This window comes from Marmota flaviventris, chromosome 8, assembly GCF_047511675.1.
Source record: "Marmota flaviventris isolate mMarFla1 chromosome 8, mMarFla1.hap1, whole genome shotgun sequence".
Taxonomy (NCBI): domain Eukaryota; kingdom Metazoa; phylum Chordata; class Mammalia; order Rodentia; family Sciuridae; genus Marmota; species Marmota flaviventris.
In genome coordinates this window covers 59061052-59074278 of record NC_092505.1, presented here as the reverse complement: position 1 = coordinate 59074278, position 13227 = coordinate 59061052, and the positions used below count along the sequence as shown (strand labels likewise).

The 13227-nt window shown below is 37.2% G+C and overlaps 1 protein-coding gene across 1 annotated transcript in view; it reads left to right on the top strand.

Annotated features, from left to right (window-relative positions):
- The window catches only part of Cfap91 (cilia and flagella associated protein 91), a 64491-nt gene that overhangs the window by 25122 nt on the left and 26142 nt on the right, over positions 1–13227 (top strand). The window contains exons 11-14 of the mRNA XM_027936125.2: positions 6784–6900; positions 8391–8462; positions 10107–10253; positions 12886–13107. Coding sequence (XP_027791926.2) covers positions 6784–6900; positions 8391–8462; positions 10107–10253; positions 12886–13107 — 558 coding nt within the window. The remainder of the gene's footprint in view (positions 1–6783; positions 6901–8390; positions 8463–10106; positions 10254–12885; positions 13108–13227) is intronic.

Below are 13227 nucleotides of genomic sequence, written 5' to 3'. Positions count from 1 at the left end.
CGTTCCTTTCTGAAAAATTTCAAATTTGGATCTATAAAACAAAATTTGACACTTTACTGAGGAATAGCAAATTTCTAGGATTAGTAATAACTCTTGGTGTTAATAGTTGCAAAAGGCTCCATTTTCTCCACTTTATAATTGTTACCAGGGCATCATGAATATAAGGAGGCATCATGAATAAAAACAGGCATATTCAACAACTTTCTCATTTAGATGAGAGAGTTTGATGGCCATCAAACTTTAGTATGCATCAGAACCATGTGGGAGGCTTGTTGAAACATGTTGCTGCCCCCCACCCCCCATTTCTGCTAGGTAGGTTGGGGTGAGGCTCCTGGAGTGCTGGCATTTTTTTAAAAAACAAGTTTCCAGTTGATGCTGATGCTCCAGGCCCAGGAAACACACTTTGGGACCCATTGGTTTATGATGTGCACCCATCACTAGTCCATGCATGTTTGTTCCATTGATTTCAGTAATAAGAGTCCATGGGAACCCAGGCTCAACATACAAATAGGACCTTGACAATGATGTATGTATCTATGAGGTTCTTTCTCATCTATTTCCCCTGTCTACTTTTACCTATGTAGAATACTGCGTTCACCATATGCTCACTTTCTATAAGAATGTGTTTTCTTTTATTAGAGCTTAATCATTATACATAGTAGTTGGGTTCATCCTGTCAAACTCATGAGTGCATGGAAATTGATTTCAGCTCATTATCCCCTCTTTTCTTTCCCCCTTTTCCCTCCCGTCCTTTCCCCTCTCCCAGTCTCCTTTCTCTACTATACCAGACTTCCTTTTGTTCATCTATTTATTTGATTGATTCTTTGTGTTATCCTACCCTTCCCTTGTTCTTCCCTTTATTTTACTCTAGCTTCTGCGTTTGAGAGAAAGTATTCAACTTTTGAGTTTCTGAGTCTGGCTAATTTTTCCTAGTACAATATTCTCCATTTCCATCTACTTACCTGCAAATGCCATAATTTTATTCTTTTATTATGACTGAGTAGAACTCCGTTGTGTGTATATATATATATATATATATATATATATATATATATATCACAGTTTCTTAATTCATCCATCTATCTATTAATATGCATCTGGGTTGATTCTATAACTTAGCTATTGTGAATTGTGCTACTATAAATATTGATGTGACTATTTTGCTATATATGCTGATTTTACATCTTTTGGGAAAATAACAAGGAGTGAGACAGCTGGGTCATATGGTGGTTCCATCCCTAGTTTTTTGAGGACTCTCCATACTGATTTCCAGAGTGGTTTTACTAGTCTGCAGTCCCACCAACAATGTATAAGTGTACCATTTCCCCCCACAACCTCACCAGCATTTATTACTGTTTGTTTTCTTGATCATTTTCATTCTGACTAGAATGAGATGAAATTTTAGTTTAGGTTTGATTTGCATTTCCTTGATTGCTAGAGATATTGGAACATTTTTTCACTTATTTGTTAGCTGTTTGTGTAGGTCTCTTGTTTTGAGAAGTTTCTGTTTCATTCTTTTGTTCATTTATTGATTGGGTTATTTGGTTTTTTGGTGTTAGGTTTTTTGAGTTTTTTGTAGGTTCTGGATATTAATACCCTATTGGAGGAGTAGCTGGCCAACATTTTCTCCCATACCGTAGGCTCTTTCTTTTTGCTCTTAGTCATTTCCTTTGCTGAACAGAAGCTTTTTAGTTTGATGGCATCCCACTTATTGATTATTGGTTTTATTTCTTGTGCTTTGGGGGTCTGTTGAAGGATGGTTGGTTCCATAGTTTAGCTATTGTGAGTTCAGCTGCTATAAACACTGATGTGGCTGTGTCACTGTAGTATGCCTCAGTTTAGGTATAAACTGAGGAGTGGGATAGCTGGATCAAATAGTGGTTCCATTCCAAGTTTTCTGAGGAATCTCCATATCACATAATGGTTGCTCCCATTTGCAGTCACACCAGCAATGTATGAGTGTACCTTTTCCCCCATATCCTCATCAAGATTTATTGTTGCTTGTATCCTTGATAATTGCCATCTGACTGGAGTGGGATAAAATCTTAAAGTAGTTTTGATATGCATTTCTCTAATTGCTAGAGATGTTGAAATTTTTTTCATATATTTTTTGATTGATTGTATTCCTTCTTCTGTGAAGTGTCTGTTCTGTTCTTAGCCATTTTGTTGATTGAATTATTTGTTCTTTTGGTGTTGAGTTTTTTGAGTTCTTTATATATCCTGGATATTAGCGCTGTATCTGAGGTGTGTGGGGTAAAATTTTCCCCCCATTCTATAGTCTCTCTCTTCGCATTATTGATTGTTTCCTTTGCTGAGAAGAGTAAGAATGTTTTTGTGGATGATTTTTGTGAGGTCTCGGAAGCCCCCATTTGTTCTTAATTTACTAAAGGTCTTACTGGGTCTTTGTTGAATTTTTTTCAGGCACTTATCAAATTTATACAGGTATTTTAAGCTGAACACTTCATTTAAAACACTGATTTCTGCTGCATTCCACTAGTTTTGATATGTAGTATTTGTCATTATTCTTATTCTAATATCTAAAAATGTTCAATATTGTTTTTGAACCTGTGAGTATTTAACAGTGTTTTAAAATGTCCAAATATGTAGGAATTTAAACTCATTTTTTTCAATTAACTTACTCAGTTGCACTGTGATTAGAGCTAATAGTCTATGTGATACCTTTTCTTTGAAATTTAGTGAGGGTTGCTTTGTGGACTAGTACATGATTATACATATAACATAATCAAAGTCCACCTTTAGATCCTACTATACCCCTCATGTGTGGGGCAGGTACCTTATAGCAGATAATTCCCATTTCCTGTCTCCCATCCCTGTGGCATTGCTTTGATTCAAAAGCTGTAATCACCCAATACATTTTTACTCTTATTGCTTTAACAGATTGTTATCTTTTAATGCAATTAAAAATTAGAAAAATAAGAAAAGATTTTGTTCTACTTCATTTGTTCTTTCGTTGCCATTCTTCGGTTGTTCATGTATCTACACAGACTTCTAAGTCTCCGACCTGAACAACTGGTTTCATTGTCTCACATGGTGCTCTGGCAAGCAGCTTCAGTGTTTGTCTGTCTCAAGAGTCTTCCTCCTTTACTGTTGTAGAGGGAGGGAGTGTAATAAACATACAACAGAAATCTGCCCATTTAAAATGTTCAATTCAGTGTTTTTAGCATGTTAACAAAGTTGCGCCACCATCAACACATTTAATTCCGGAATATTTTCATCGTCCCCTAAACAAATGCCAGACCCACTAGCAGTCACTTCCAATCCCCTCTTCCTCATTCCCTCACAACCACTGTTCTGCTTTTTCATTATGGATTTGCTTATGCTGAGCATATTGTGTAAATTGAATCGTGCATTAAATGGCATTTTTAAATTTGGCTTCTTTCACTTAGCATAGCATTTTAAGGTCAGTCCACATTCCCATACATCTCAGTACTCCATTCTTTTTATGACTGCATAATATTCCATTGCATAGATATACCACATTTTATTTATCCACTCATCAGCTGATGAATATTTGAATCATATCTAGTATTGGCTATTACAAGTAGTGTTACTGTGTACTTTTATGTTCAAGTTTCTGTGTGGACATGTTTTTAGTTCTCTTGGGCATATCTCTAGGAGTGGGATTGTTGGGTCCTACAGTAACTTATGTTTTACTTTTGAGAAACTGCTAGATTGTTTCCAAAGTGACTGGACTGTCTTATATTCACATCAACAACGTATGAGGGTTTCAGTTTCTCCATCATTTATTATTGCCTATCTTTTTTATTATAGTTGTTATTCCAGTATGTGTGATATGATATCTCATTGTGGTTTTGATTCACATTTCTCTAATAATTAATAATATCAAGCATCTTTTAAGTACCTGTTACTCATTTATATCTCTTTTTTGAAGATATGTCTATTTAGATCCTTCACCCATTTAAGAATTTTTTTTTTTAAATTGTTGAGTTATAAGAGTTCATTGTATATTCTGGAGACTAGACCTTTATTAGATATGTGATTCACAAAGTTTTCTCCCATTCTGTGGGTTGTCTTTTTCATCTTCTTAATAATATCCTTTCAAATACAGAGTTTTGATTTATATATATATATATATATATATATATATATATATATATATATATATATTTAGTTTCAAAGAGTGATTTTGCTGAGAATAGAATTCTAATTTGTTTTCTTTCCTCTTCCAACTCTTCAAAGATTTTACTCCACTTTCCTCTTGCTTGCATTGTTTCTGACTAGAAATCTGCTATAATTCTTATCTTTGTTTCTCCATGGATAAGAGTATTTTAAAAAAATACTTTATGAGCTAAGTCCTGAAATCATGGAGGAGAAATATTCAGAAAAGTGTAAAAGCATTGCCAAGTGCAGTATTTTCAGGCCATTTTGGTAGAAATTTAAGCTGGAATATATTTCTGAAGCTTTGTGAAAATAAGTTCTTTAAATTTGCCTTTTGAGCATATTAAAGTGTATTGTTTGATAAGAAGTTTTCTTTAATATTCTCATGTTCATTCATACTCATTCCCTCAGCTCCACTTTTGTAGGCAATTACGAGTCTGAGATTAAAGAAAATTGCATTTTTGTTTATTATTTTAATTGGATTTCCTGACCAAATATTTTTCTTTTAATTGTAACAGTTTTGAGAATTTTTTCTTTTTTTTAAAAAAAAAACTTTGGATATTTTTCATTTTTTCTTGTATTTAAAATTAATTTGTTGACTAAGCAACATATTACATAGTTCAAAATTCATGAGTTATTTAAGAATATTAACCTAAATGTTTTTCTTACATACTTGTCTCTCAGTCATGTAGTTCTGTCTCTGGATGAAACTCATGTTATTAGATTCATGCATGTACTTTCAGAGAGATTTGATACAAGCAAATATCTGTATATGTTTACATATATATGAGTGTATTTAAACATATACCTGCACAGAAGCATACATGTTCATGTACATTAGTACATTTTTAAATATGTTCTAGCAAATATGCCTAAACACATATAAGTCTCTTTTAGAATTCTTTATAATTCACATGTAAATAGATAAAGTGTGCTGTTCTATCCTTGCATTTTTACTTAATATATCTCAGAAATCAATTTATGTCAATATTACCAGAAAAACTTTCTTATAATTTTTCACACTTTCATGATATGGTATAAATGTACAAAAATGCATTTTTGATAGATATTTAGATTGTAACTAATGCTGCAAACCAAGTATGGTGCCTCACAACTGTAATCCCATCTACCTGGGAGGCTGAGGCAGGAGGTTCAAGGTCCACCTGGGCAACTTAGCCAGACCTTGTCTTAAGATAAAAAGTAAAAAGAGGGGGTGCCCTCAGTGGTAGAGTGCACCTGGGTTCAACCCCAAGTACTGAAAACAAAAACCCAGACAACAACACTACACTGCAGTGAGTGACATTTTTTGCATATAATTAGGCACATGTGTGAACATATCTAGAAGATAAATTCCTTGACTTGGAATTTCTGGACCACAAATGTATGTGTACTTATAATTTTGTGGATATTGCCAAATGCTCTTATGTAAATGATTTATCAATGTTAGCTATATTCAAAAGCGCCATTTTCCCACATCCTTATCTACATAATTAGTTATGGATGATTGGTTTTGAAATAGTTTCATGTGGTATTGTTCAGGACTTTTCCCTCAAGACTTCATAAATTATTAATTGCTTTTAGACTGCTGCTGATTTCTGTGGAGTCCCCAGTTGTGGTTATTGATATATATTTGCTGTCAGTTTTATTTTGGGCAAACTCAGAGGCTCCATTACAACCACAGTTAGATGGTTTTAAATTTTATCCATAATTTGCATTTTTTTAACCAATTTCAGGTGTGTGTGGGGGGGGGGGTGGTGGTGTGTGTGTGTTTTAAAACAGTGTTTATCTATGTTTTTAAGAAAAATATAATTTAAAGTTTATTATATGATGAGAAATTAACTGAAGTATGATTTTAAAATAACAAGCAGAATTTTTCCTTCTTTTAACTTAAAAATATTCCCCTCTGGTCAAAACAGAACCAATGATCAAGATCTTACATTATGTGTTATTTGAGGACTTTTAGTGATCAAAAATTTTAAAAAGATATGTCAAAATACAAACACACATACACTCTCTCACTAGGAAACAAGCTAATTTTTTAAGAATCTGAATGTTCAGGTTTCAAGGCCAAAGAAAAGATCTCTTCTCCACTTTGAGATAATTGCCATCAAATGTGCTTCAGTTTCCCTAGTAACAATAAGACATACCAAATATTTAAATCATTTGCTGCATAGCAAAATTTCCTAATGCTCAGACATTCATGTGATACAGCAAATTAGCTCATGTGGAAAAACAGGAGTTGGAGTTTTGCTGGTGTGCACATAAGACAGAACCTTTTAAAAACTCATAATAGGTTGGGATTGTAGCTCAGTGGTAGAGCACTTGTCTAGCATGTGCACGACCCTGGGTTTGATACCCAGTACCACACACACACACACCAAAAAAAATTCTTTAAACCTCCCAAATCTTTTATTAAAATAGATACACTAAGAATATGTGCCATATTTATTCAGTGGTTACCCATTCCTTAGGAGTATCACAGCACCCCATGGGAAATGCATACACCCCAGTTTGTACTTTCTCAAGCTGACCCAGCATAGCCATAGAAATATTGTTTCTGATTGATATTCAGATCTGCAGCCTCGATCTGTTAGTGGAGAAAAATACAAAGAAAAGGGATGACATTAGTTGGCATTATTTCAGGCACTGTTGGAAAAGAAGAGTAAAGGTCTGGAACCAAAGAAACCTCTGCGCCTCCTTCAAAGAAACCCCATACCTGAGCCTCGGCTTCCAACTCCAACCTTGGAAATGAGTTCCAATGTAAGTTTGAAACTTTTATTTGAAATGCAGAATTCAGTATTGTAATCAGTTCATTTCAGGATAGTTTGGGTTGGAAACAAATCTAATTTAACAGTGTTAGTTTCTCAAGCTCTGATTTTTTAAATTGATATTACATATTTATTAAGGCAAGGAACTATACAGAAAAAACACATTTGTTCTGTCAGTCTCTGATTTAAAGTTGATTTTATTTTTTAAAATTTATTTCATTTATTTATCTTTATTTATTTTACTCTTATATACTAAGCATCAGCTACACATAAAACTAAGCATAGTGAATGAAGTGAAATAAACCCAGTCTTTTTCAAGAATAAAATCAGAAAGAATGAAAGCTCTTCTGATGAAAATAGGAATCAGAAGGTAATCTTTCACATGCCAAGTTGAAAAAGAAGATTGAGAGATGATCAGTTACCCTACTGTCTCTCTTCCCACGTGAGTGGCCGAGGACTGTGGGAGTCAAGGAGGAAGGAAATGCTACAGATATCCTAGGGACAGACGGGCTTCTGGACGAGTCTCCCTAACCAGGACTACTTCTCATTAAACTCAACTTGGGCAAGATACCACAGTTGGTTAAAAAAAACTTCTAGAGATGCCACAGTGCAAAGTTATTTATTGAGAGAAACAGAACTGCCAGGTAGATTGGGCTCTCTCTCTGCCTGGCCAGCACAGAATCTCTGCGTGGAGGGCAAGTCCCCACAAAATGTCCACCTGTTCAGAAGGTGTGCTACATCAGGGTAGGGTTGACAAGAGATCTCATGAATGCCTGTCACCACCTGTGATGTCCTGTGTGGCCTCCATGGAGGGACTGAAACACTCCCACTGACTGGCCCCTTTCTGGACGTCATGCAGGCCTTTGGTTGCACATCTTTGGGCTCTAGGTGTTTGTGCTCCCATCAGGCTGTTACTTTCTTTGACACTGAAAGGCACCTTGGTTAGATTTCCAGATCCTGATCTTTCTGCTTTTTGCACAGAATTATTTAAGGTGATTTTTGTAGATTAACTTATGCAGTATATTCTGAAATTTACCAGTTTAGCTAAATTCCTGTGAGAAGTACCTCCCTGCAACATGGACAACAGAGTTGTATTCTTTACTAGCTCATGATCAAACATGAAAATACTATGCTGAAAGGTTAATTCAAGCAATACTTGTTGCTTCAAGAAAGTTTTTTTTTTTTTTTCTTTTGGAAATGGCATCATTTGAAGGGACAGCATGGTAGTCTTATCATTTTGGGGCTTTAATATGATCTGGTAATGATGTTTATGATGAAAAAAGAATAATGTTAATGATACATTAAGTAACATTGTTTGAAGTACTACATATTCAATAAGGGCAGAGACTGTGCTTTATTTCTCTTTAAATCCTTCTGGCATCTAGCGTCATTTCTTGCTTGAAATCAATCTTCAAAAAATATTTGATGCTTGGACTGCTGCTCTTCTCAAGCTGCTTGGTTCTTCTCCCTTTGTTCTTTCAGGAAGAAGAAGACATAGAAATGGCTGTGATCTACCTTCAAAGCTTACTCCGGGGTAGAGTCGTTCAGAACATGGTGTGTAGGTCCAACTACAGGCCCTGTGTTTCTCCTTTGAGAATGAGACTTTTAGAATGCATTTGTGCTTGGTTTGTTGGAGTGAATTCCCTCTTGCATCCTGCTACCCCGTTCAGCTGTCTTTTAATTCACCTACCCATCTCCTTCTAGTGCTGTTGTTTGTCCAGGTGGGTGACACAGTGTTAAGGAGTGGAAGGACATGACTACTTCTTGCCACAGTTGTAAATAAGGCAGTGTGAAACTTATTTCATCCCTCGAATTACTTATTCAATGAAATTTCTCACCTGAATTTTGACTGTTAAAGTATTACAAATTAAATGGCTTCCCTAATTTTCCACTGACTCATAACAGTTATTTGAATTTGCGTAGTTAACAATACCTGCATTATAAATGACATAGCTCATAGTGATAACTCCCCTTTTAAACTTGTTTCAGTCATTTTTTTTATTGCTCTGACCAAAAGACCAATCAAGAACTACATAGAGGAGGAAAGGTTTATTTGGGGCTCATGGTTTTATAGGTCTCAGTCCATAGACAGCCGACTCTGTTGCTTTGGGCCCCAGGTAAGGCAGACCATCATGGCAGAAAACTGTGGAGGAAGAAAGCAGCTCAGAACATGGAACCAGGCAGCAGAGAGAGACAGAGACAGAGAGACGGGGAGGAACAGAGACAGAGATGAGACAGAAAGAGATAAAGAGAATGAGCTCCCCTCATCATGGACAAAATATAAACCCCAAAGGCCCGCCCTCAATGACCCACCTCCTCCAGCCACAACCTACCTGCCTACAGTTACCTCCCAGTTAATCCCCATCAGGACATTGATGCACTGATTAGGTTAAGGCTTTCATAACTCAATCATTTCATTCTAAACTTTCTTGCATTGTCTCACACATGAGCTTTTGGGGTCACCTAGTATCTAAACTATAACAGAACCCCTATTATATTCTGACATTGTATATTTTTTGTTCTGTTTTTGTTTGTTTGTTTTTCTATTAGGAATCTCATTTTACAGTCAAGTAATCTGAGTTTGAGATCGGGTTAGTTCCCTACCAGCCAGTTCACAGCTCTGGTCTTCCTGACTGTAAAGGCTTAGCCAGATTATTGTGCAGCTGGAGCAGGCACACTTTACCTTAAAAAAAAAAAAATAGGCTGATTTAAAGCTCCAGATAATTTTACCCCTAAAGAACTTTGATCCATGGAGTAACTTCAGGGAAGCTGGATGAGGGAGTGGTCTTGCATTCCATCGTATTCTTTACTCTCCCTTCAGTACTTCCCAGGAGGAGTGCTCCAGGTAAATTCACACTGCAGCCTGTCTTACAAATCAAGGGCACATTTTTGGAAATGAAAACATGACCATGAAAAATGCTGCCCCCAGGTTTCTTAGGGAAGGAGCACCTGAAGTTGAGGGGAAGGCTCTAGTTTCTTACTGTGACCCTATATTTGTCACCTTGTCTTGCTTGCCTTTCTCTGTTTGAGCCCCTGAAGCATTGAAAAGGGAACCAAATTCTAGCTCTGTGGATCCCATCAGCCCAAAAGCCAGGAAAGAACTCTCTGCTCACAAGTTCCTCACATTTGTGAAGCTCCTAGTGCTGGGAAAAAAGGGATGGTAATCTGCCAGCTTGTCTTTGATTTGATTTGCCACAGATGTTTGAAGGAAAAGAAAAGCGACTGGAGTTGATCCAGGAGCTGCGCACCAGCCACGCACTCCAAGAGGATGAAAAACTGGTAAAGAAAGCCGAGAAGCAAGTGACCCTGGCCTTACAACGGCAGAGAAACTTGCACGAGCACAAGGTTCTTCCTTTTCTTTCTTGTTTTTATTATTGCACAAGTGATATTTTAATAATAATAAATGAAATGTTACAGAATATCCCCTAGCACTCTCTCAGCATTTTAAACAATGTTGTTGTCGTTGATAATTTGGGATTATGCTCTCACTGAATTGAATATGGTATTTTTATCTTTATTTGCAAAAAAAGAAAGAAAGAAAGAAAGGGAGAAGGGGGGAGCGGGGGTAAGGAGAGAGAAGATAAATTCCTAAAACAAAGACAAATGCACTTTTTTCAACTTAAAGATTTTTTTCTTTCCTAAATATTGGTAACTACTGTATTTCAGTTGGTGAGGACCAAACAGAATAAATAATAAAAACAACATGAAAAAAGTGAGAAATGGGATTTTAAAATATCAGCACTTATTTTTGCATTTTGTAGCCATATACAGCACATGCCGGTTAAATATGTAACTACCTACTATGGTATTTGGTGACTTTCATCTGACCTGTCTCTCTGACACCTGACACAGCTAAGAACTGCAGCTCTAAACCAACAACTGTCAATTTTTTTTCTGTTCTCTTCAGTGTTTGTCTATATACACATTTTTTAATGTCATTGACTTTAATATAGATGCACTTAATTCCCTTTCCCACTTACCTCTGAATCAATCTGAGAATCAATTTGCAAAGTTTAGTGTGGTAAGACTAAAGTTTGTTGTAAGCCATGTTAACTTGACCCACCCTAGTAATGTACATAACTCTTGTGCTGTGTGGGAATTGAGCACAAATGGCAAACAGTTTGGAAGTGACCACAACTCTACTTCTTTTACATGACATTGGTGCCATAAATGGTTACTGAGCTTGGGAGAGCAGGATTGGGAGGGGATTGGGAGGGAGGAAGTAAGAAAGTCACAAGCTGTGAGACCTCACAAAGGGACCAGAGAAAGACAAGGAGAATGTGGACACTGGAGCATCTGAATCGGGAGATCCTTGAGTCCTAGAAATATCCAGACATGAGTGCACCAAATCCTGAGACTCTGGGTGGGAAAATGGCCTCTTGGCCCTTCATGGTTTTTGATAATGGTGGACTTCCGCAGAGGCAGCTAAGCCAATGGGCTTGTCAATTAATTTTCCCCATTTGGTGGATATATACATGGCTGATGAAGTCAGCTGAGAGTGAAGGGAGGCATTCATGGGGAAAGCTGTCACTTAGCCAAGGGCCACTTACAGTCAGCTATACTAGGGAGATATATACCACTGATCTGCAGGGGCCCAAGGGAAGAGCACCTCACATATACCCTTTCCTCCTTCTCTTTCTGGAAAGCTGTCCAGAAAATACACAATTCCCAGTTGTGTGATACATTACATGCTATAACCACAGCAGAATCACTTTCTTAAATACTTTGTACTTAATTTCATATTAGATTGTCCTACCTGAGCATACTCAAATTTCTTGCTGAAGAAGGAGGCCAGACACGAACAGATAGCCATCTTAGGACCTTAATGATTGCATCTGCCTCCAGATGAGAGAGCTTATGTTTCTTGGAGACACAGAATTTATTTGTGACCTCTGGGATGAATGTTCAGTGGTTATGAATGAAGTAGTGAAATGTTCTAGTTATGCCTTTTCTTTCCTTCACTCCCTCATGTAGCTCAAATTTCAACTAAGTGAAGTTGAACTTTGAGGTACAAGGTACGTATAGGCTAGGAGGTGGGTGAGGATGGGGATGTTAGGGCCAACAGCTACATTTGACTGACAGTCTCACCCATAGCCACATTGCCTTTGAGACCTGTGAGTATTCTTTCCCACAGATACAAACCAGGAGGGGAGCTGAGCAGAGGGAAAACTGTAAACATTAAGGCAGCTATGGCTGGAAGAAGAACACTTTCCCCTTCTACCTGAGGACCAGGGAGGGAGCAGGATGAAGTTACACAGGATAACTCATCTTAAACACTTTCTTCTCTGTGTGTCAAAACCAGGACCTGGTAAATAGGTACTGTGGGCACTCTGGCTTCCTCTGGCCAGAAGCTCCATGGTCCCTTGTTCTACCTCAGTGATCACACAGACATTCAGGCCTTTCCCTGGGCTGTTTCAAAGACGGTTGTTAATGGCTTTGAAGTTATTAAAAAGACTAAAAAGTACCAAAGTTTTCTACTTTCATCTTATCTGAGATCTTAAAACTCCTCAAACTTGTGTGAAAGGATCAGACATTTAAAAATTAAAAGGTATCAGGAGGGAATTTCTAGGAGATTCTATTTTGTTACACTCCAGTTTTAATAAGAACTTTGACATTTCCCTTCATGTCTGGGAAGATATACTTGCCCTTCTGAATCAAATTGAAAGGAAAAATACATTTTGTGTGGTTGCTAACAGAAATGTTTCCTAAATCCTCTTCATAATCCAAGGACTGTGATCCATCAGTGACTGACAGAACAATCTACTTTCTCTGTCTGAGTCTATAATAAGTTTTCATAGTAAGGACGCTTGGGATGGGGTCCATTGAGAGATAACATTCCTAATAGAAACCAACTGCCTTTGAACAGTGAAGTGACTGTCAGAGTTCCGAGTAAACCAGCACTTCTGATAACCACATTCATAGTGGAATTTGTTGTATTATTATTTTTAAATAATAAAGTTGTATTATTACTTTTAAGGTGTCACTGGTTGAAAACCATTTGGCTGGGCTTGAAGGAAGGGCTCTAGCTGACATGCTAGACTTCCTGTCCAAAGAGCTGGTGAGACTACAGGAAGAGAGGAGGATCCATGCCTTTGCCATGTTGGCAGAGCGTCAGCGGCGGATGCGAGAAGCCGAAGAGAGTGGTCGTCGCCAGGTGGAACAAAGGCGCCTGCGTGAGGAGGACCAGATATTTAAGGAGGCAAGTAGGGGAAGCCCAGGGCATGGAAATCCCCCGGAAACAGCAAAGTTACACCAAAGCACTCCCATGACAAGAAATGGCATTGGGTTTTCTTGTTTTTCATTTTATTCAGCAAATATA